At 42.8% G+C, this 25,458-nt stretch overlaps 1 protein-coding gene across 1 annotated transcript in view; it reads right to left on the minus strand.

Moving 5' to 3' along the window:
• Positions 1 to 25,458, minus strand: part of LOC129695923 (versican core protein-like) — a 66,013-nt gene extending 40,555 nt beyond the window's left edge. Inside the window, exons 1-3 of the mRNA XM_055633390.1 lie at positions 19,046 to 25,458; positions 15,448 to 15,564; positions 11,768 to 11,881 (exon numbers count right to left, since the gene is read on the minus strand). Coding sequence (XP_055489365.1) covers positions 11,768 to 11,881; positions 15,448 to 15,564; positions 19,046 to 25,364 — 6,550 coding nt within the window. The 5' untranslated portion in view covers positions 25,365 to 25,458. The remainder of the gene's footprint in view (positions 1 to 11,767; positions 11,882 to 15,447; positions 15,565 to 19,045) is intronic.

A 25,458-nucleotide genomic window follows, 5' to 3' on the forward strand; every position in this document is an offset into this window, starting at 1 on the left:
ATTGACAGTCCCGCCATCCTGGGAATTAACCTTGTCAAAGCCATCACTCTTCCTGGTAGCAGTTTAATTTTCTCTTAAAATGAATAGATATCCCACTGCAAGTCTTTCCCAGGGTCTGAGCTCAGTTATAGATTGTACCTGCCCGAGCAGTTGAAAGACAGTAACAATTTTGGAACACCCTTACTTGCTTAGAAGGCTTAGGAAGTTTGGCAATGTCCCAATCAACTCTCACCAATTTCCACAAATACATCAAAGAAAGCATTTTATGGTGCTGCATCACAGCATGGTTTGGGGAGGAGCTCCACCCAAAGACCACAACAAATTGCAAAGACTTTTGTGGACACAGCCCAGATTATCACACAAACTAACCTCCCCTTCCATTGACTCCATTTATACCTCACACTGCCCCGCCCGGCAAGGCCAGCAGCATCATCAAGGGTGGTCGCTCACCCACCACACCCTCTACACCTTTCTGTGCATACGCACACTTTCAGATTCAGGGGCAGTTTCTTCCCAGGGCAATTGAACCATCCAACCAACAACTATGAGAGCAGTCCGGAACTTCTTTGGAGACCCTCGGACCTGTCTTCATGATCAGACTTTACCTGGACTTTATCTCTTGCCACTAAACAGAGAGTTCCATTCATCTCTGTAAAAAAGTTCCCTTTCGGTTTTAAAGGATTTCCCCTTTATATCCCCTGTCCTGGACTTCCCCAACATCGAACAATCTTCCTGGCCTCAATTTAAGAATAATCATGTATTTCTCAATCTTTAAACTCTAGCCAAGTCTACCAGTCTTTTCATAAGACAGTCCAACAAGGAATCAGTCGTTTCTCTGCACTCCCTCTATGGCAATAATGTCCTTCCTCAGATTTGGAGACCAAAACTGTACGCAATACTCCAGGTGTGGTCTCACCAAGACCCTGTACAACTCCAGTAGAACCTCCCTGCTCCTATCCTCAAATCCTTGTGCAATGAAAGCTAACATACCATTCGCTTTCTTTACTGCCTGCTGCACCTGCATGCCTACCTTCAATGACTGGTGTACCATGGTCTCCTGCATCTAGGCTCAATTGTCTTGTATTTTCATGGTTAGCAATTACTCGGTACATGTGATAATACACTAATCTTAAGGGAACCACAGCAGTAGATTCAGGTTAGCATCTAGCCTGCAGGAAGATTGTTCCCGATGTTGTTGGGGAAGTCCAGAACAAGGGGTCACAGCTTAAGGATAAGGGGGAAGTCTTTTAGGACCGAGATGAGGAAAACATTTTTCACACAAAGAGTGGTGAATCTCTGGAATTCTCTGCCACAGAAGGTAATTGAGGCCAGTTCATTGGCTATATTTTAGAGGGAGTTAGATGTGGCCCTTGTGGCTAAATGGATCAGGGGGTATGGAGAGAAGGCAGGTGCAGGATACTGAGTTGGATGATCAGCCATGATCATATTGAATGGTGGTGCAGGCTCGAAGGGCCGATTGGCCTACTCCTGCACCTATTTTCTATGTTTCTATGTTCCATCAGGTGTGAAACCTGTGCTCTGGATCTGACTCCTGTGCCGGCAACTGGTGTTTGGCATACAATCAGCACCACCAGCTTCACCCACGGTCACTGCTAAAAATCTACCTCTTCAGTCCTATCCAAGTCGTGAGCTGCACTTCCAGTAAAGTAAGCTGATGTAACAAAAAACCTTGCAAATTGAGAGGGGTTTCAATACAAATCAATCTGTTTCCAGGCTGTAATAAAGTTGAACTAAATATCAAAGCTGGCAGCGTGCCTTCCCAATTAGTGAAGCAGAGAAGGATATAGTGCACCTCCCCCACATCGACACAAACCTTTAATAACTCAACACCAGTGAAAGGAGAATCAGTAAAGTTCACCGGAAGGCTATTTAAAAAAAAAAAGGTAGTTAGTTGTGTAACAAAATAAGAAATTGTGAACCAGGTAAATATGTGTTTTTTGCTTGTACTGTGTGTTTTGTAAGTTTTCCCTCAATAGGGATTCCTAATTTCCTCGAGCTCTTGATTTTAGGCATATCAGGTTTAGTGGAAGGATATTTTGGGAACAATTCTCTGCTTCCCAAATGAAACATTTCCCAATGCACTTGTGACAGCCTGCTCTTTTATCTCGAAGCACAAAGTGGTTCCTGAGAACAGAGCACTCCCCCCCCCTCCAGAGCTGAGATTTATAGCCTGGCCCCAGTTAGGGACCTCTCCATCATCCCACAGGAAGGAAGTGGAGTGTAACAATAAAGCCTGTGGTAAGTCTAAGAAACCATAAGTCGTGTCCAGAGAGAGCTGGTTACCTGCTATGCACTGGGGAAAGGAGGCAAGCTAAATATTGTTTTTATGATAAATGTTAAAATCTTTTCAGAACATCATGTTCTAGATTATTTAAAATGAAAAATAAATAGATCGGATGGAAATTAAAACATTTGGGCTGAATTTTAGGAATTAGATATCATACAGAATAAATCCAAATAAAATATTAAACTAATATCCCATTGATAAGGAATGAATTTATATTAGACCCGATTGATTGAATGATATGGAAACAGGCCCTTCAGCCCATCGAGTCCACTCTGACCATCAATCTCCTGTTCACACTGGTTCCATGTTATTCCACTTTTGTTTCCTCCACACTCGGGGTAATGTACAGAGGCCAATTAACCTACAAACCCACATGCGAAGAAAGCTAATGGAATGTTGGCCTTCCTAACAAGAGGATTTCAGTATAGGAGTAAAGAGGTTCTTCTGTAGTTGTATAGGGCTCTGAAGAGACCACATCTGGAGTATTGTGTACAGTTTTGGTCTCCTAATTTGAGGAAGGGCATCCTTGTGATTGAGGCAGTGCAGCGTAGGTTCACGAGATTGATCCCAGGGATGGCGGGACTGTCATATGAGGAAAGATTGAAAAGACTAGGCTTGTATTCACTGGAGTTTAGAAGGATGAGGGGGATCTTATAGAAACATATACAATTATAAAAGGACTGGACAAGCTAGATGCAGGAAAAATGTTCCCAATGTTGTCCAGAACCAGGGGCCACAGTCTTAGAATAAAGGGGAGGTCATTTAAGACTGAGGTGAGAAAAAACTTTTTCACCCAGAGAGTTGTGAATTTGTGGAATTCCCTGCCACAGAGGACAGTGGAGGCCAAGTCACTGGATGGATTTAAGAGAGAGTTAGATAGAGCTCTAGTGGCTAGTGGAGTCAGGGGATATGAAGATAAGGCAGGCATGGGTTATTGATACGGTCTTTAGCTACTCATGACAAGTCAGAATATTGTGAGAAATAACTGCAGATGCTGGTTTAAACCAAAGATAGACATAAAATGCTGGAGTAATGCAGCGGGACAGGCAACATCAATGGAGAGAAGGGATGGGTGACGTTTCGGGTCGAGACCCTTCTTCAGACTGAGAGTCAGGGGAGGGTGAGATACAAAGATAAGGAAGTATAAGGTGTGAGAACGAGTCAACAAAGGGGGTGGAGATCAAGGAAAATGTAGCATAGATCACTGTTCACGAGGAGAAGGTAACAACAGCGCAAACAGAGATAAAATGTAATCAGGAACAGTCAGACTGGTCAGAGAACTGGGAATGGGGAGGGATGGAGAGAGAGGGAATGCACGGGTTACTTGAAGTTAGAGAAATCAATATTCATACCACTGGGGTGTAAGCTGCCCCAACGACATATGGGGAGATGCTCCTCCAATTTGTGGGTTACACAGAAAAGCTGGAGAAACTCACCAGAGATTCTGCGAAGGGAATTTGTGTTGGGCAAGAGATGCTGCCTGTCCCTCCGATTTACTCCAGCATTTTGTGTCTATCTTCACATCATAGTGACTTGAGCACAAAACTTTAAACTGATAAGGTAATGGGTTGTTAAACTTCAGTTCCATCTACTCTTTCAGATAGATGTAGCAGATTACACACCAGTAATTGAAGAGGCATGTTGGCCTCATAGTCCTGGCAAATATCTATCACTTAAACAGTCACTAAAGTTGATTATTAATACACTTATGGAAGTTTGCTCAGGGAAACGTAGCTGTTACGTTTCCTACAGCACAGCCGTCTTATGCCCATCCAAAGTATTTTGGTGGCTGTAAGCATTTTGAAGATTTAAAAGTGCATCATAACAGATTGCCATTTTTGTTCAACAAGTTACAAAGAGCAGTTTACCCTGATACCATCAAGATAATCATTTCCATTAATATAGTAATGTTAACACAGTGCTTGTTAGGGTGGTTTTACAGTGTGGTTGCATCTTTCCAATGTATCAAATGATCCTGGCTATTACAATTAATTGGTGCTTGCCAATAGGCATCTAATGTTATCTTTATATAAGGCAAAGGTAGACAAAAATGCTGGAGAAACTCAGCGGGTGAGGCAGCTCCTATGGAGAGACGGAATATGCGACGTTTCGGGTCGAGACCCCTCTTCAGACTGATCTCGGGGGGGGGAAGAAAGAAGTGGCAGAGACAGTAGGCTTGTGGGAGAGCTGGGAAGGGGAAAAGGAAGGAAGGATAGCAAGGACTATCTGAAATGAGGAGTCAATGTTCATATCGCTGGGGTGTACTTTGATGTAAATTCAGCCAGAACCTAGCTCCTTTGTGTCTTAGAAACATAGAAAATAGGTGCAGGAATAGGCCATTCGGCCCATCGAGCCTGCACCACCATTCAATAGGATCATGGCTGATCATCCAACTCAGTATCCTGTACCTGCCTTCTCTCCATACCCCCTGACCCCCTTAGCCACAAGGGCCACATCTAATGCCCCTGTCCCACTTAGGAAACCCAAACGGAAACCCCTGGAGACTTTGTGCCCCACCCAAGGTTTCTGTGCGGTTCCCGGAGGTTTTTGTCAGTCTCCCTACCTGCTTCCACTACCTGCAACCTCAAGCAACCACCTGCAACCTCCGGGGACCGCACGGAAACCTTGGGTGGGGCGCAAAGTCTCCAGAGGTTTCCGTTCAGGTTTCCTAAGTGGGACGGGGGCATAACCCTCTTAAATACAGCCAATGAACTGGCCTCAACTACCCTCTGTGGCAGGGCGCCTTCTTGTTGTCAAGTCATTGGACAATTGCATTTATATCACATCTTCACACTGCAAGACATTCCAAAGCACTTGGTACCAGTGTAAACAAGGTCTCGGATCCCTTATTTTCGTATGACATTGAATAAAATAATTTGGCCCATTGAATCTACACCCAAATTAAAATGAGTGTGAAATGATACTACAATCAGCCAGGGAGCTCAACATGTCCTTCATGCCCCTCCCCGACTAATGGTGCTCGATCTACCGAGTTTCTCTCGCAGATTGACTTTTGCTGGAGATTCCAGCATCTGCAGTCTCTTGTGTGATATGATGCTTTTAAAATGAATAACATTTTAAATTCCCTATTGCACACACAACAACCCTGTCAAGGGTAATGAGCAGAGCTTAAAGACCACCATCTGATTTAGAAGTGGACTGACAGACCATGTGGGTCCAATCAAGTTAGAAAGGAAATTCATTATGCAAGTTGAAACAGACAGTATTTTAAAAAGAGCTAATACTAACTAGTAGCAGCTCTTTTTGAAGAAAAATCTGAAATGTACATTTGAAAGATAGGCTTGATGAATGCAGCCTACATCAAGGTGATATGGTCCTCAGAACTCAATGCTTAAAAGAACAAACAAGATTTTGACATACATTTTCAATTACAGCCAAACAGCAGCATTGCAGTATCGAAATTAGTGGCGTTAATTGAGAAATATTGAGGTAACTCGCCCGCTCTTCAAAAACAGGATCACAAGATCTCGGTCTTAACCCCACTCCTTCGTACCTGCCTTCTCTCCATACCCCCTGATCCCTTTAGCCACAAGGGCCACATCTAACTCCCTCTTAAATACAGCCAACGAATTGGCCTCAACTACCTTCTGTGGCAGAGAGTTCCAGAGATTCACCACTCTCTGAGCAAAAAATTATTTTTTCATCTCGGTCCTAAAAGACTTCCCTCTTATCCTTAAACTGTGACCCTTTATTCTGGACTTCCCCAACATCCCCATCTTTTAGGACCGAGATGAAAAAATAATTTTTTGCTCAGAGAGTGGTGAATCTCTGGAATTCTCTGCCACAGAAGGCAGTTGAGGCCAGTTCATTGGCTATATTTAAGAACAATCTTCCTGCATCTAGCCTGTCCAACCCCTTCAGAATTTTGTAAGTTTCTATAAGATCCCCTCGTCAATCTTCTAAATTCTAGCGAGTACAAGCTGAGTCTATTCAGTCTTTCTTCATATGAAAGTCCTGACATCCCAGGAATCATCCCAGAACAAGACAACTTGTTATCAGCTTTGGAAGGGACAAATGTGTTAACACGGTCGTAAGGTTGGGACTAATCATCCCAGTGATGTCTTTGAACAGAATTCCATCAAAGAACTCCCTTGAGTACAAACATTTGCAAAATGTTAATATTGTAATAATAATAATATCTTTTATTGTCATTGCACATGAGTGCAACGAGATTTGGGATGTGTGGCTGTGAGATTTGGGATGTGTGTCTGTGAACTGTGGTGAGATTTGTAAATGTGTGTCTGTGAACTGTGGTGTTTTATTATCATCGCCAGCCTGCAGTGTTATCGTCTCCTTTAAGATTAGTGAACCGTCATCTTGGACAAAGGAAGTCCAGCAGTCAAAACTAATGCCTTTCCACAGCACTGCCATAAAAGGACTCTGACATATTTAGAACAGCTCTTCCAATTCTGAATCGCATGTGACAAACAGGCTTGGCATGCGTTTCTTAGATAAGAATCTACAGACACAATTCAAATTCGGAAACCTAATTTTCTCCTCGAAACGTAACCTTCAAAGGTCGGCTATCACCGTCTGTGTTTGCGGTGAGGTATAGAATCTGTTGTATTTGATGAGTTACACGTCTGTGGCCATCTTCTCACACCAGACAGTTATGTCTGTCCTTTGAAATACATTTTTGTCTGATGTGGTGTAAATCTGGCATGTATTGCTTTGCCCTAAGAGTTCCGCTGGGTCCTAAAGTCTGTGCTATTTTATATCCCAAAGCTGGCAATTATTAACTGGGTTTAGTGTCCCACATTTAATTTATTATAGAGAAAACAGGCAACTTTTTAAGTGAGAGGTTCAGTTGTATATTAAAGAATACAAGCGTACAAAATATGACACTTGTAAACGGGCAACATGGCGTTTCAATCCCACCGTTTTATTTTTCAGCCATATCTATCGATACCAATAATGAATTATTTTTTTAAGAAGCACGCTTTTGTAATCTGGGAAGAGACTCTGCACTCGTTGGCCTAGCCTCCCTGCCAATATTCACAACCACACCCAAACGAAAGATGGAAACCCTGATACATTACTGTGTCTTCGACATCACCCAATTTAATGGAATGCTTAAGCCTCTGAGGAGGAGAAGAAGTGCAGATTTTTCGACATGTGTTGTAGTGGGTGGGGAAAGGCTTACAACTGGAAGCATTTAAAACTACAGGTGAATTTCTACAGAAGCAAGAGATTTCTTTCTATATTTCAAGTTTGCTGTCAACCATAAGGTCATAAGCGATTGGAGCAGAATCAGGCCATTCGGCCCATCATGTCTACTCTGCCATTCAATCATGGCTGATCTATCACCCCCTCCTAAACCCATTCTCCTGCCTTCTCCCCATCACCCCTGACACCCATACTAATCGAGAATCTATCTATCTCTACCTTAAAAAAATATACATTGACTTGGCCTCCACAGCCTTCTGTGGCAAAGAATTCCTCAGGTTCACTACCTTCTGACTAAAGAAATTCCTCCTCATCCCATAGAATAGAATAGAATAGTTTCTTTATTGTCATTGTAACATGAACCATGTACAACGAAATTAAAAAATGTCAGCCAGTCAGTGCACCATTCAAACATTTCTAAAAGCTAACGATACATACAAGATAAAATATTAGGCGTTGTTCGCCCGACAGTAAGTACACAGGGCACAAAACAACACGTACACATACACAAAAAACACGAAACACTGACCGGGAGGACATCGAGCCGCTGCAACTGTGTGCGCCGCCATTTTGAAAAAACAAAATCCCCTTCCTAAAGGATCGTCCTTCAATTCTGAGGCTATGACCTCCAGTCCTAGACTCTCCCACAAGTGGAAACATCCTCTCCACATCCACTCTATCCAAGCCTATGAACCAGTGTGTTTGCTACATATTCTCTCCCACTCACTGAGCAAAACTGTACGGCCTGCTTTATATGAATAATAAGGCGGAAACATTGTAGCTCAATTTATGGCTAGGACATCATCGCTAAGTGTAGATTTTAACGTTCAGCAATTGTTATCTATTTTGGCTCATGTGTTCGCAATACCACGATATATTTTCAAATTCTAATTCCTTTGGACAGAATGACTAGGTGCAAATTGCTCGGTGCAAATGTGTCCATTAGTTCATGTAATAGTCCGCAGACTAGTTAACAGTTACAAATTATGCAACAAGGCTGATTGTATTGCAATGTTTGAATCTCAGTTAATATTATAGGAGCATTTAGATTCAAAGGCAAAAATGCTTTGGTCTCGAAAATAATTTATTGGATTTATCTTTCACTCGGCTTTCATAGGCACTGATTAAGAACCCCGTTGAGCTGGGCATCCTTCCAACATAAGCCTAGACTGTGAGTGTCAGCAGATGAATCAATTTTGGGGGCATGTCACAGCTGGGACTGGTTATTAAAAACAACAGCTTTCATTTGCATAGTGCCTGCAACATAAAAGAGAAAAAGTCTTGCACTTCTAAAGTACTTTTCATGACCTCGAGATGTCCCAAAGCACTTTACTACCAATGGAGTACTTTTGAAGGACGGACACTGTTAGAATGTAGGAAACACGGCAGCCAATTTAAGTACAAGTTTCCTCAATCTGGGACGTGATAACAACCAGATAATCTGTTTCTGAGATGTTGATTAAGAGATATATATTGGCAAGGATGTGGACAAATGTCCCAGGACTCTCGACTTGTGCTGATTAGTGAAAGGAATACATTCAGGTTCAGTTGAATTCCAGCATCTTTACTGATGTTTTGGGGGTAAATATCCATTTACGATTTGAGCCGCTGGCGTTAGAAGACCGAATCTATCAACGTTGTTTTTAAGAGTATGGAACTGCAGGATACTTCAACAACATTGGGAGTATCATGATCCACACTTCTATTCATCTCTTCTGGAAAGGTCATTTGAGTACAATCAGTAGCAGGAAGCCAGACTGATTATTTTGTCTTCCATGCACAGTGGCCCTAAGGAAATTACAGTATCCTCTGACACTAACTTGAGATCAGTTACAGCAACAAACCCTGGTGATAAAACGAGGGATCTGACTGGCTCAGGCCCCCGGCGCGTACATTACATTCATTTAATCTATTGTGAAAGACAGTTTTTGCCATGAATCAGGCCTCTATGTACTATTGCCATGACCCTCAGTCCCTTCTCACAACTCCCTGTATCTGTTGCACAATACATTCATTCCTGATTCCTAGTCCTCCTACCAACAGCTAATGGGAGGAGATTTTCTTTATTTGCCTAAATCTTATAAATCTTTCATCACATCTCTTCCCGACCTCCATGTCTCCCAGGAGAACAACCCCACCTTCTCCAAATCACACGACATCGCGATCTCCCACAGCTGTGGGAGCCCCCGGCTGTAAGCGATCCCTCGATCGCTGGAAAACCCACGACCCGACTGGGGATCACAGGTACCGTACCTGGAAACACGGGCAGGATCTTCCTGGAGCAACGGAGCTGGAGCAGGTTGGCAGAAACAGCAGGTACAGTAAGTACAGTACCTGGGAACTACAGAGAGGCCTCCATTGTGTCTGGAAACGTAGCCGACAGGTCAGACTGAAGCGCAAGGGATTTCGGCCCCCTCTCCCCACCATCCTACTGGCTAATGTACAGTCCCTTGAAAACATAATTATATCACCGAAAGAAGCAACACTCTCATCTCCAAATGGGTTGTTAAGTAATAATTTACCACAACTTTCTCCTTGCTTTTCTGGAGCCATTTTGCTAATGGAATGTTGGCCTTCATAACAAGAGGATTTCAGTATAGGAGTAAAGAGATTCTTCTGCAGTTGTATAGGGCTCTGGTGAGACCACATCTGGAGTATTGTGTACAGTTTTGGTCTCCTAATTTGAGGAAGGACATCCTTGTGATTGAGGCAGTGCAGCGTAGGTTCACGAGATTGATCCCTGGGATGGCGGGACTGTCATACAAGGAAAGATTGAAAAGACTAGGCTTGTATTCACTGGAGTTTAGAAGGATGAGGGGGTATCTTATAGAAACATATACAATTATAAAAGGACTGGACAAGCGAGATGCAGGAAAACTGTTCCCAATGTTGGGCGAGTCCAGAACCAGGGGCCACAGTCTTAGAATAAAGGGGAGGTCATTTAAGACTGAGGTGAGAAAAAAACTTTTCACCCAGAGAGTTGTGAATTTATGGAATTCCCTGCCACAGAGGGCAGTGGTGGCCAAGTCACTGGATGGATTTAAGAGAGAGGTAGATAGAGCTCTAGGGACTAGTGGAGTCAAGGGATATGGGGAGAAAGCAGGCACGGGTTATTGATAGGGGACGATCAGCCATGATCACAATGAATGGCGGTGCTGACTCGAAGGGCCGAATGGCCTCCTCCTGCACCTTTTATTTTATGTTTCTATGTTTCTATTTTAAAAAAATCTAAGATGACACTCTCCAGTTCCTTCGATCTGTTGCTAACAAGGCTTTTCAAATGGTAGGTACTCAAAAATGCTGGAGAAACCCAGCGGGTGCAGCAGCATCTATGGAGCGAAGGAAATAGGCAACGTTTCAGGCCAAAACCCTTCTTCAGACTGATGGGGGGGGGGGGGGGGGCGCAGAAGGGGTTTCAAAGAAGGCCCGAAACGTTGCCTATTTCCTTCGCTCCATAGATGCTGCTGCACCCGCTGAGTTTCTCCAGCATTTTTGTCTACCTTCCATTTTCCAGCATCTGCAGTTCCTTCTTTTAAACATTTAAAGGCTTTTCAAATGTTTCCTTTAAATATAGTTTTTCAAGAGCTTCGCCCATTAATTAATCAATGCAATCATTTAGCTTAGTCAAATGTGATCTGCCTTTCATAAATCCATAAATCCTATTTTGACCTTTGTGGCTGTGGCTTCATATACTGTACAATTAAGAGTCATAGAGTTATGCATCATGGAAATAAGCCCTTTAGCCCAATCTGTTCATGCCAAGCAAGATGCCCCGTCTAGCCAACTCCCATTGTCTTGCATTTGGCCTGTATACCTCTAAACCTTTCCTATCCGTAAACCAGTCCAAGTGTGTTTCTTTTTAATTCTTTTTGTATTTGCCTCAACAACCTCCTCTGTCATGTTAATTCTGTCACGTAAAAATAACAATACCTGTCCCAGACTTTAAAGGGGCTTGAAGTTACAATGTCTACGCCAAGTCCCTGACACGAGCTTGCCAAGCATTCAGGCGTAATTTTGTAACCGGTTTCAAAAAACTGCCACGATATATTGTTGAACACATCACGCTTAAGAATTAAAATGATGAATTGCACTTGGCTGGTATTTCCTTCTGCCCCACCCACTTCTTGGCAGCACGAGAATGCTGCCTTTCATCACCATCACCATATGTCGCAGATGGAAAATAGACAAGTTTTGACAGATGCACAAACTTCTGGTTCCGTTGCCTCGCTGCAAAGAATGGTATTGTTTAACTCATAACACTTTTGGATTTACCTTGTTCGCACAAAGCACCAGCATAACTTGGCAAGCAGACGCAGCTGAAACAGTTGATGCCATCTATACACGTGGCTCCATTCTGGCAAGGGTTGGATTGACACTCATCAACATCTGAATGAAATATAATTTGGTAATATTGGTTCGTGGTTAATTAAACACAGCAATGCTGTTCACAATTCGCTACGGCATGCTAAGCCTACTAAATGATATCATTAATCAAAGTATTCACATTGTACCTACTTCTTCAAAGAACGACTCAGGAAGTGGCTTCTTTGAAGATTTAGACCAATTTCCTCAAAACCAGAAGCAACCCTAATTAATTAGGATGGCAGTCCAGACAGCAAAATTTGGCTGACTCTCCCGAGTCTGATCATATAAACAAAAAGAAGCATTTGAAAAAAATTGATACTACCTCAGACTGTAAAAGGTCTATTTGCAAAACCAAAGAAAATACTGCACAAAAAGATGACGTGCATAAAATAATTTGGCATGGGCAGAAATGATGTACAAATGTACTTGCTTTGCAATGGAGACACAAGGAGCTGCAGATGCTAGTTTGCAAAAAAAAAAAAGACTTTGCTTTGCAATGTATTTTATAAGTAGTAAAAATGCATTCCCCATTAGCTAACATAGCTTTGCACATAAAATGCGGTTTGAGTTCTTAACACAGCAATAGTCTCAAACTTTGGTTATGTGACTTAGAAACATAGAAACATAGAAATTAGGTGCAGGAGTAGCCATTCGGCCCTTCGAGCCAGCACCGCCATTCAATATGATCATGGCTGAACATCCAACCCAGTATCCTGTACCTGCCTTCTCTCCATAGCCCCTGATCCCTTTAGCCACAAGGGCCACATCTAACTCCCTCTTAAATATAGCCGATGAACTGTGGCCTCAACTACCTTCTGTGGCAGAAAATTCCACAGATTCACCACTCTCTGTGTGTAAAATGTTTTTCTCATCTCGGTCCTAAAAGATTTCCCCTTTATCCTTAAACTGTGATCCCTTGTCCTGGACTTCCCCAACATCGGGAACAATCTTGCTGCATCTAGCCTGTCCAACACCTTAAGACTTAAGGTACACAAAATTGCTGGAGAAACTCAGCGGGTGCAGCAGCATCTATGGAGCGAAGGAAATAGGCGACATTTCGGGCTGAAACCCTTCTTCAGACTGATCTAAGACTTAAGTTCTCCTAACCCGGCTTTCTGCTATTCGCATTGCTCCCAGTTTATGGTGCTGTAATCCATTTAAAGGAATGACTTGAGATTTAATTTCTGTGGCACAGAAGGAGGTTATTGTGAGTAACTGGAAAAGCTGGGATTGAAAAGGAAGAGTTTACGATGAGATTGGATGTAAGTATTAAAAGTTAGATAGTTGAAGCAGGTATTATTGCAGTATTTAAAAAAAACACATTTGGACAGGTACATGGATACGATAAGTATAGAGGGATATTAATTGCAAGTAGATTGTTCCTGATGTTGGGGAAGTCCAGAACAAGTGGTCACAGTTTAAGGATAAGGGGGAAGTCTTTTAGGACCGAGATGAGAAAAACATTTTTCACACAGAGAGTGGTGAATCTGTGGAATTCTCTGCCACAGAGGGTAGTTGAGGCCAGTTCATTGGCTAAAGGGATCAGGGGGTATGGAGAGAAGGCAGGTACGGGATACTGAGTTGGATGATCAGCCATGATCATATTGAATGGCGGTGCAGGCTCGAAGGGCCAAATGGCCTACTCCTGCACCTATTTTCTATGTTTCTATGTTTCTATATGGTGTCATATGATGAAAGAATGTGTTGACCTCAGGCTTGTATTCACTGGAATTTCGAAGGATAAGACGGGATCTTATAGAAACAAATAAAATTCTTGGATTCGGCAGGCTAGATGCAGGTAAAATGTTCCCAATGTTGGGGGAGTCCAGAACCAGGGATCACAGTTTAAGAATAAGGGATAGGCTATTTAGGACTAATGTGAGGAAAAACCTTTTCACCCAGAGTTGTTAATCTGTGGAATTCACTGCCACAGGTGGCAGTGGAGGCCAATTCACTGGATGTATTCAAGAGTTAGATTTAGCTCTTAGGGCTAATGCCATCAAGGGATATGGGGGAAAAGCAGGATTGGGTTACTGATTTTAGATGATCCGCCATGATCATATTGAATGGCGGTGCTGGCTCGAAGGGCCGAATGGCCTCCTCCTGCTCATATTTTCCTGTGTTCTATGTTCTAACAGCTCCAAAAGCATGAGAAGTGAAACAAATCAGGTATTGTCTTCCTGTAATGCAAAATAAAGGAATAACTCTTGGATAGGACCGCTGATTTGCTCTTGCTTGAACTGATGGCCATTGTGTCTTTGCATCCATCGGGATAGGTAGATGGTGCCTTAGTTTAATGTTTTACTCAAAAGATGAAACTGCTGACAGTGTAATATTATTGACAATAGCACAGTGAAATCACTTTGCAGATCATTGGGATCATCCTTAGAGTGGACCTGAATCTGTCTGCAGCCTTGTGATTAAGCTACAAGAATGCTATCAACTGAGACAAGCAATTTCCCCCCCCCCCCCCCCCCATACCCCCCCCCCCCCCCCCCCCCCCCCCCCCCCCTCCCCCCCACCCCAAACACCACCAACCCACCCAACACTTGGGTCGCCTTCATATCAAGAGTTTTTCAGTATAGGAGTAACAGTTTTGGTCTCCTAGTTTGAGGAAGGACATCCTTGTGATTGAGGCAGTGCAGCGCTAGGTTCACGAGATTGATCCCTGGGATGGCGGGACTGTCATATGAGGACAGATTGAAAAGACTAGGCTTGTATTCACTGGAGTTTAGAAGGATGAGGGGGTATCTTATAGGACATCCTAAAATTTGAGGACAGGACAAGCTAGATGCAGGAAAAATTTTCCCAGAGTCCAGAACCAGGGGGCCATCTTAGATCCCTGGGATGGACGGGAGAAAAACTGTTTCACCCAGAGAGTTGTGAATTTGTGGAATTCCCTGCCACAGAGGGCAGTGGAGGCCAAATCACTGGATGGATTTAAGAGAGAGTTAGATAGAGCTCTAGGGGCTAGTGGAGTCAAGGGGAGAAGGCAGGCACGGGGTTATGATTGGGGATGAATGGACATGATCACAATGAATGGCGGTGCTGACTCGAATGGCCTCCTCCTGCACCTATTTTCTATGCTTCTATGCTATGCTAACCCCCTGCCTATTCTTCACTGATCAGAATGTGGATGCAAGTGCCAGGGAACTCTTAAAGCTATTCAGCATGAAAGTGAGATTAATAATTACTGGTTGAGGTATGTACATAGTTCTAAAGTAATGTTTAAAAAAATACTTCTGTTTCCCATTTTAAATTTCAAGACATTTTGTAATCATTTTGCACAACTAAGTCTGTAACATTTAGCACAATTCGTGCATCCAATCTCCATATGAGGAAGAAAAATTAATCGTGTGATATTAATAGAATTTACATTAAATGCACTGGGACTTTTTGTCCTGTTTTGTTGGAAAGAGGATCCAATTGCTACATAATGTCTGGAGCATACCTACTGAAAGTATGTTTAAAACAATATTCCTATTCCTGCTCGTTGTCTAACCAAATGTTCCTAAAACCTTTCCCATAAAAATACTTCACGACATTGAGCATCACTTAGCTATTGCGGTGTTTACTGTTGCTCTTACCTAGTTCACAGTGTTCCCCAGTAAATCCAGGCAAACAGGTACAGATGTAACTTGTCTCTCGTAGGAAGCAACTTCCTCCGTGATGGCAGGGTCTTTCTTCACATGGGTTAAAATGTGCTGTGGCAAATGCAAATATTGAGAAATCAGTAAGTGCAGTTACATTTTAACCAGCGAACATTGATTCACTAAAAGATACGAATAAAAATGACAATCTAATGACATGTCACAAACTAGTTAGTGTAGTTAAATTTATTCTAACGTGTATCGAGGTACAGTGAAAAGGTTTTTGTTGCGTGCTAACCAGTCAGTGGAAAGACAATACATGATTACAATCGAGCCATTTACAGTGTATAGATACATGATAAGGGGATAAGGTTTAGTACAAGGTAAAGCCAGCAGGTATGATAAGCGATGGTCCGAAGTAGACTAAAATGCAGGAGAAACTCAGCGGGTGAGGCAGCATCGATGGAGCGAAGGATTAGGCAACGTTGCAGGTCGAGACCCTTCTTCAGCCTTCGCTCCATAGATGCTGCCACCCGCTGAGTTTCCCCTGCATTTTTGTCTACCTTCGATTTTTCCTGCATCTGCAGTTCTTTCTTAAAGAGTCCGATTAGGTAGATAGTAGTTCAGGACTGCTCTCTGGTTGTGGTAGGATGGTTCAGTCGCCTGATAACAGCTGAGAAGAAACTGTCCCTCAATCTAGAGGCGTGCTTTTTCACACTTCTGTACCTTTTGCCGGGTGGGAGAGGAGAAAGGGACTGACATTGCATTAAAATCAATGAATGAATTTGTTTGTAAGAATGCTTCTCAGATCTTGTTCCTATTTACTGGAGTATCAATTTGGCAAATTGGTTTTAATTAACCTGACACCAAGGGGTTAATAAATTCTTTTTTTTTTCCATGGCTTTTCTTCAAGAGGCACTGACCAAATGTTTTTTGTTTTAATTTAGGTTGGCTAGCTATTAGCAGCAGATGTTTATTTAAAAGAACTAAGTGCTAAAGTATTTAAGCATTTGTACTTGCATGGGTTTTAACTAAAATTCCTACTTTGGAGACCAATTTTTAGGTAGATTGCCTGAAGTAATATTTTAAGTTTATCATGACACAGGAATAGTCAGTATCCCACATTGATTCAAGAGATTTGAAGATTGTAAAAAAGTGGAAAAAATGACTGAGGTAGAGGGTGAATTCAGTTCAGGCACCGAGAGAGAAATGGTGAATGAATAAAGATATCAGCTTTTGCATTAAAAAATCAAAGAAATAATTTGTAACTTGACTGTAATCTAGAAGGATGAGAGGGTATCCTACAGAGACATTTAAAATTCTTGAGGGATTGGACACGCCAGATGCAGGAAAAATGTTCCAGATGTTGGGGGAGTCCAGAACCAGGGGTCACAGTTTAAGAATAAGGGGTCGGCCATTCAGGACTGGGATGTGGAAAAACTTCTTCACCCAGAGTGTTGTGAATCTGTGGAATTCTCTGCCACAGAAGACAGTGGAGGCCGATTCACTGGATGTTTTCAAGTGAGAGTTAGATAGAGCTCTTAGGGCTAGCGGAATGAATGAATATGGAGAAAAAGCAGGAATGGGGTACTGATTTTGGATGATCAGCCATGAAGGGCCGAATGGCCTACTCCTGCACCTATTTGCGATGTTTCAATGTTTCCTTTTATACAAAAGAATTCTCTCACTTCTTCTATCTTCGGCTCCTAAATAACGTCTAGTAATATTCCTGACACAGAGCCACATCTTTCCAGCAGCCTTTTTGCAACCGTCAGGTTGGTACAATTTAACCATATAACCATATAACAATTACAGCACGGAAACAGGCCATCTCGGCCCTACAAGTCCGTGCCGAACAAATTTTTTTTTCCCCTTAGTCCCACCTGCCTGCACTCATACCATAAGCCTCCATTCCCTTCTCATCCATATGCCTATCCAATTTAATTTTAAATGATACCAATGAACCTGCCTCCACCACTTCCACTGGAAGCTCATTAAGGGACATTTGCCAAAAAGGGCAACTTTCAAATTTCTCTGTCGGCATTAAGTGCCAACACTGTGGGGGAAATGTGTCAGTATTCCTGGTTTGGTTTGGCGGCAGGCATTGGTTTAACCTTTGGTTTGGGAAGCCTCTGTTGAATCAATTCTGAAATCCCGAGCCACCAGCCCTCTAACAATGTTGAGTTTACACATTCACTAGCTTGGACATAGGAACATAGAAAATAGGTGCAGGAGTCGGCCTTTCAGCCCTTCAAGCCTGCACCGCCATTCAATATGATCATGGCTGATCATCCAACTAAGTATCCTGTACCTGCCTTCTCTCCATACCGCCTGATCCCTTTAGCCACAAGGGCCACATCTAACTCCCTCTTAAATATATCCAATGAACTGGCCTCAACTACCTTCTGTGGCAGAGAATTCCACAGGTTCACCACTCTCTGTGTGAAAAAAAAATTCTCATCTCGGTCCTAAAAGACTTCCCCCTTATCCTTAAACTGTGACCCCTTGTCCTGGACTTCCCCAACATCGGGAACAATCTTCCTGCATCTAGCCTGTCCAACCCCTTAAGAATTTTGTACGTTTCTATAAGATCCCCCCTCAATTTTCTAAATTCTAGCGAGTACAAGCCGAGTCTATCCGGTCTTTCTTCATATGAAAGTCCTGACATCCCAGGAATCAGTCTGGTGAACCTTCTCTGTACTCCCTCTATGGCAAGAATGTCTTTCCTCAGACACCAAAACTGTACATCTTCCTTTAATCATTTCTTTCTCACCATGATTCTCATCCAGGCACTTCACTAATTTTAATAACTTTCCTGCGTGAATTAAAACAAATAATTCATTTATCTTTCCCCTGTTCTGTTCCTTTTTAAGTGGTGGCCTTTTTGCAGGACCCTGCAGTCCTGAGAAAGCCTCGTCAGACCTCACTGACTTCTGTTTCTCCATAGATCCTACCTGACTCTGCACAGTCTGCTATGATGAGACTTAGCTGAATTTTTGGTATGTTAACAGTTAAATGAATCCTTGTGATTCAGTTTATATAGAACAATCAAAAGTTATATTTGGCATCACATATAAAAATCAAACAAGCAACCAGCTTAAAAGTCCCAAACTATGATTTCTAAGAGGCAAGTCCACTTAATAGGCTCTGCTGCAGTTTCCATCAATGTTACATCTAGACTATATTAGGTACTTATGTAAGATAAAACTAATTCTACTTGTATGCTATTTTTGTGAAGTATTTCATTTGGCAGAGTGGTCCAGACCAAAACTAAAGTTTCTCTGTAAAACGAAATGGGGATGTGAATGTATAATAAATTCTGAAGCAAGAGTCTTTCCTGCAGCAAGCACTGATTAGGAAAATAGTGATGTAATTCCTATTTTCCGTCTTTTCCAAATACCCCACTCCTGGTGATTGAGGCTCTGCACTGAAATGGCTCTTTTTGGAAAATGCCCTTTAAAACACAAAGAAATATAAACTACCTACAAAAGCAAAGTGATATTTATTCATAACAGATTCCACACCATATTTTCTCTGCCTCACCATTTAGTATTAAAAATCGGAAGAATAAAATATTCGACGTTATTTTTCATACCTGGAATATGAACAGCCTCTCCATCAGTTATAGGTTCACCGGTTTTATTAAAGTCCCAATAATCAACATCAGAAATAATTGCCGGATGAACTGTTGATGCCACCATTGGTTCCGTCATTTTGATGTCAGATTCTGTTTCAGGGACATCGGTGCTTCTTGCCAAGAGTTTAGGGGCTTGTGTTAACCTCCGATCTTCTGATCTGCCAGGTGGTGATGATGATGGGGTAGACAGGATTTCCTTTAACTTTGTTTGCCTATCAAGTGACACGACCGTGGTATTTTGGAGATCCTGTTGCTCCAATGTCTTCAGTTTCCCTGTCGAGCTCTGATATAAAGAAGGGGGAACTGTTGTGGCCCTGGCGGCTTCCATTACATCCTTTTCAGCTTTACGTTCTGTAGATGGCCGTAAAAATGAAGGACTGACCACGGTTTCTTTAGAGATCTCCACATAGACTTTTTCTGTCGTTGAAGCCTTAACATCTTCAAGTGTGACTCCTTGGGAATCGATTGTTGTTCCAACACCATGTTCTTTAGCGGGCCTCTTTGCTTCATGCAAAGACACTTCTTGCTCAGTTACCATATAGGCTGTTGTTTGTGTTCCGAGCGATTCTTTCTCAAATGTTTCAAGGGGAATGGAGTGTTCTGTTGACCTTCCCATTTGTTGCAATGTCACATCAAGTTCGGATAAAGCTGTTGTATCATCTATCCCCCCCTCGGTCCTGGTGCCTGCCGTTTGTGAAACCTCTTCGTGAATCATAGTCGGCCATGTTATTATCTGACTTGTTCCTGTATCTTCACTCGTTGACAACCTTCCCGATTCTTCCACTTTCATTCCCAGTGTTGTGGCTTGTGTGCCTTTCAATTCTTCATCCGGCTTTTCGTCAGAGACCTTCTTTGTTGTATGTTCCTGTTCACGAACAAAAACTTCAGCAGGCGATGAGATAAAACTCTCCGTCGATACCTCCACAGGTGTTCTGGGTCTGTGCGTCGATATTACCGACTGCTCTTCAGCTGTGGGCACAGAAGTCGATTTCACGGACAGACTTTTTCTAGTAATCATTTCAAAAACAATTACAGATGAGGTGGGTGTAGATGTGGCAGCTTTAACTGGCATGTCACTAAATATTTTACCTTCAGTTCTTACAGTGCTGTCTACAGAAAATTCATCTTTGAATGTACCAAAGGCTTCAATGGGCATGTCCTGCTCAGTTGCGGGTCGAACACTTGAGTACTCTGTACCATTGACCATTAAGTATGTTGAGGTTTCTGAAAATGTACTTGGACCATCTCCATCCTTCAGAGTAGTCCTCACAGTTGCTGCGAGCATCTCTTCTTTACCAGAAACGGCTTGTGACACATTCTCCTTTGTATCTTCAATGAATGAAGTGGACACTATTTCTTGAGAGGTGTCTGCAACTCTTCCTGGTACAATTGTGCCCATCAAGGTATCCTTCTCTGTATGAAGTTCATGCACACTTGGTCTGATTTTATCAAAGGAAGCCATTGTACTGACTGTTTGTGTGTGTTCCGGTGTCACTGTCATTAAAGGTGTCGAGAGATCTCCTGATCCATCAACATCTGTCTTAATGAATCTACTCCAGTCTTCAGTGTCATCGTACTTCACTTCCTCAGTTTTGGTCTTTTCCAAACTTTGCGACACATTATCCATTGGCAGATGAGTAGGTGACACAATTTTTACTTCAATTTCCTCTCTAACATCCTCCAATTTTCGATCAGCATCAATGATACCATCTGATTTTGTGGTGATTCCGATTTCCTGTTGGTCCAGAATGCTCAACCCACTGTCCTTCCCATTAATATAAATGACACTAATATATTCATGGGGACCATCAGTACTTTCATCTCCCGGCAGTTCATCTGCATCATCGCTGGAACTTGTTGGTGACCCTGGTGTCTGAACGGCAGATTCCATTGTACCCGGTTGAACCTCTGTCAGTTCTTCTGTACCAGTGTGTCGCATAAAGTCAAATTTCTTACGATCTATCTGACCAATCTCAATGCTCTGAATGATTTGTGTGTAATTTAAGTGACCGCCATCTTGGACGCTTACCCCATGAACCACCCGAGGCTGAAAACCATCTTTTCCACTTACTGTTAGGACAGGAGTTTCAGTCATTTCCGCTGTTTGGTTGACGTGAATACTGCTAACAACTATTTGAGGTTCCTTTGATAAAAGCTCTTCACCGGTCAGATCAGGGACATAAGTAGTAGCAGGTTGGATGACAGACTTTACCTCTGTTAAATTAGAAGAACTCGTTCCCTCGGTAAAAATGACGACTGTTTCTCTGCTTCCCTCATGAACAGCCCTCAATTGCTCCTTGGGAGGTGTTGACTGCCTGTAGTAACCTTCAGTTGGTTGCAATTTTGGTTCAATAGAAAGTTCAGTTTTCTCTTGTGGTCCTGCAGTGAAAATGGTTGGCTGCACTTTTACTGAATGGCCACCTTCACTAGAGCTCTCCTGCTCACGTAATGGGACAATTGTGCTTGAGCTTACTTCCATCGAATCTTTAGTTATCAGCACTGTCCTCTCAGTTGAGTCTTCTTCACTTGTACTATCCTCTCCTTCTTCAGAGTGTTCCGATTCTGAAGTCTGGCTGAGTCCACCTTCCACTCCTTCAGTACTTTCCTCGGACACCAAGGAATCTGTGGATGGTATCACTGATGGTTTTTTTGTCACTGAAATTTGCTGGGTGACCTCTGATATCAAAGTACCTTCCTTAGCCTTGCTATCTTCATCAGAGATGCCCGTGACTAATGGCAGAGTTGTAATAGTAAACATGTCTTCACCTGAACGTTCATCTTCCCCAGCCTGAATCTCGGAGGCTGTCTTGATCATTGATGGAGTGGATCCTTCAGTTGTGGATTTTACAGATAGCTCTGATTTAGCAGACATGCCTTCCTCCTCTGCTGGAGTAACATCAGCATGGAGAACACTTGTACTTAATAATGTCACAGTGCCACTCAATTTTGAAACCGAAATCTCCGTAACATCTTTGGCAGATGATTCAGTGCCAAAACTCTTCACGACTGAAAATGGTGATGGTTCCTGTGAATGCTGGTCTGTTGCAGTGGGTAATCTAATCACTGGAGATCCCTCAGAAGACTCTGTCGCCATGGTTCCTGGCCTGCTTTCCAACACTGTACTTGCTGCTGTTGCTTCTGATGTGGATTTTTGAGACTTTAGATCAAATGATGGCGTGACGGTTTCAAGGCGAACACCATCCACCATTTCCGCTATGACTGAAATTGACATAAACATACTTTTGCTCTCTAAACCACTCGTCGGAAACTTGTCGTCCGGTTGTGAATATGTTTCCACCAGCAGATCCTCTGCCTCGGTGTGGGTCCTGGGCCCAAGTGTGAACATTCCTTTGCCTATCCCAGGTGCAGCTGTAACTTCCTCATCCAAAAACGTTTTGTTCAACAAGGTAACTGGTTGGCTGCTCATTTTTGGAGAGGACCACTGAATTGGTGGCTTATCTGTAAACATCTCCACTCCTGAACTCTCAAAGTCTTCCAGGAAAGGTGTTTGTTTGTCCATATCTTTCTCCGTTATTATAGAAACGTCCGTTGCTGGAGGTTGCATAGATGGTTCCTCAATAACTTTCTCTGAAATGGTTTGGATCTCAGCGATTACAGATTGTGCTTCTGTTGTAGATCCCTGAGACTGCCTTTCAATTGCAGGTGTCATTGAAGTAGGTGGATACATCTCATCGATTGCAGTGGTGTCAGGGGCAAATGTGTATGTGGTTTCCTTATCACCAAAAGCGACTGGTGAAGCAGACTGATCTGCCGCCTGTGTGTGCACTGTGACGATCAAGCCGTCCAACTCTGTGTGTGCCTCAGGCAAACCAGAGCCAGAGAAGTCCTCCACAGTCTCACCCTCAACTGTAGCAGTGCTCTGGAGAGCTTCCACATCCACACCTACTAGAGTTTTACTAGTCACTGGTAAAAGAGTAGAGCTAATTTCTATCGTTGAAATAGTGGGGTGGAATCGAACTATTTTTTCGGCAGTAATCAGTTCTTCCCCAGAACCCTCAAATTCTGTAGAAGGAGGTAATTTGATTGAAATTTTCTCTGTTATTCCTGATTCCACAGTTGCTGGAGATTTCACAGTTGATGCTGTAACCACTTTCTCTGGGATGGTTTTGATCTCGGTGACCACTGGTGGTGCTTCTGATGTGGATTCTTGTGACATTGTTTTCAATAGTGGTGTAGCAGTGACAGGGCGTTCCTCTACATCCAATTCTTTTGTCACTGATTCGAATACATACCTGGTTTCCTGATCGGTGGTGTCCTCAATTGTTGCTGCTGGGACAGCAGCTTCCTCATCCAACGAAGTTCTGCTTGTCACTGGAGTTTCTTGGCTGCTCAACTCCAGTGTGGAAACATCAGGGTCAAACCGGCCAGTGGGTCTGATAGTAAACATTCCTTCACCAGAACTCTCAAAATCGGGTAAAGAGGGCAGTTTGACTAAAACCTTCTCAGTTCCTCGCATTGCTGGAAATTTCACAGTTGACTCCAGAACCTCTCCCTCTGGGATTGTTATACCCTCAGCGATTACTGATGGTGCTTCTGTTGAAGATTCTTCAGATGTTTTTCCAATTGCCGGCATAGTGGTATCAAAGGCAGCTCCCTCTTCCGTTTCACTGGTGACTGGAACTAACGTGTATCTGGTTTCCTTATCGCCAACCACGACTGTTGATGCAGACTTGTCTGCGGTCTGTGTGTGCACTTTAACCAACAAACCATCCTTCTCTGTTTGTACCTCCCACGAACCAGATCCAGAAAATTCCATCTCAGTCTCACGTGTAACAGAAACAGTACTTTGAAGAGTTTTTGTGTCAACCAGAGTTTTACTAGTTACTGGTAAAAGAGTAGAGCTCATTTCTAATGTTGAAAAATCAGGACCAAATGGAACAATTTGTTTGGACGTAATCAACTCTTCACCAGAACTCTCAACTTCAGGAGAAGGTGGTAGTTTGATTGAAACTTTCTCTGTTATCTCCGTTTCCACAGTTGCTGGAGATTTCACAGTTGATGTAACAACCACTTTCTCTGGGATGGTTTTGATCTCAGTGATCACTGATGGTGCTTCTGATGTGGATTCTTGTAACTTTGTTTTCATTACTGGAGTAGCAGTGACAGGACGTTCTCCTTCGACTAGTTCTTCTGTCACTGAATCAAGTGCATACCTGGTTTCTTTCTCACCGGCCACATCTGTTGCTGCCGTTTTGTCTTCCACCTGTGTCTGGACTTTTATCATCAAACCATCAGAGCGTGTGTGTGTGTCAGGTAATCCAGATGTGACCAGTCCGGTGTCTTGATCAGTTGCTGCTGGAACAGCACTGTGAAGTACTTCCTCATCCAATGAAGTTCTGCTTGTCACTGGAGTTTCTTGGCTGCTCACCTCTAGTGTGGATGCATCAGGTTGAAACTGGCCAGTGGGTTTGATGGTAAATAACCCTTCACCAGAACTCTCAAACTCTGGAAAAGATGGTAGTTTGCCTAAATCTCGCTCTGTTATTCCAGATTCCTCAATTACTGGAGGTTTCACAGTTGATTCCATATCCACTTTCTCTGGGGTGGTTTTGATCTCAGTGAACACTGAAGGTATTTCCGATGAAGCTTTTCCAATGACTGGTGTAACTGTATCATGAGGATAAACCTCTTCCATTTCACTGGTGACTGGAACAAACATGTATCTGGTTTCCTTATCGCCAACCACGACTGTTGATGCAGACTTGTCTGCGGTCTGTGTGTGCACTTTAACCAACAAACCATCCTTCTCTGTTTGTTCCTCCCACGAACCAGATCCAGAAAATTCCATCTCAGTCTCACGTGTAACAGAAACAGTACTTTGAAGAGTTTTTGTGTCAACCAGAGTTTTACTAGTTACTGGTAAAAGAGTAGAGCTCATTTCTAATGTTGAAAAATCAGGACCAAATTGAACTATTTGTTTGGACGTAATCAACTCTTCACCAGAACTCTCAACTTCAGGAGAAGGTGGTAGTTTGATTGAAACTTTCTCTGTTATCTCCGTTTCCACAGTTGCTGGAGATTCCACAGTTGATGTCACAACCACTTTCTCTGGGATGGTTTTGATCTCAGTGATCACTGATGGTGCTTCTGATGTGGATTCTTGTAACTTTGTTTTCATTACTGGAGTAGCAGTGACAGGACGTTCTCCTTCGACTAGTTCTTCTGTCACTGAATCAAGTGTATACCTGGTTTCTTTCTCACCGGCCACATCTGTTGCTGCCGTTCTGTCTTCCACCTGTGTCTGGACTTTTATCATCAAACCATCAGTGCGTGTGTGTGTGTGTCAGGTAATCCAGATGTGACCAGTCCAGTGTCTTGATCAGTTGCTGCTGGAACAGCACTTTGAAGAG

The sequence above is a fragment of the Leucoraja erinacea genome, chromosome 3 (assembly GCF_028641065.1).
Source record: "Leucoraja erinacea ecotype New England chromosome 3, Leri_hhj_1, whole genome shotgun sequence".
In the NCBI taxonomy this organism is placed as follows: domain Eukaryota; kingdom Metazoa; phylum Chordata; class Chondrichthyes; order Rajiformes; family Rajidae; genus Leucoraja; species Leucoraja erinaceus.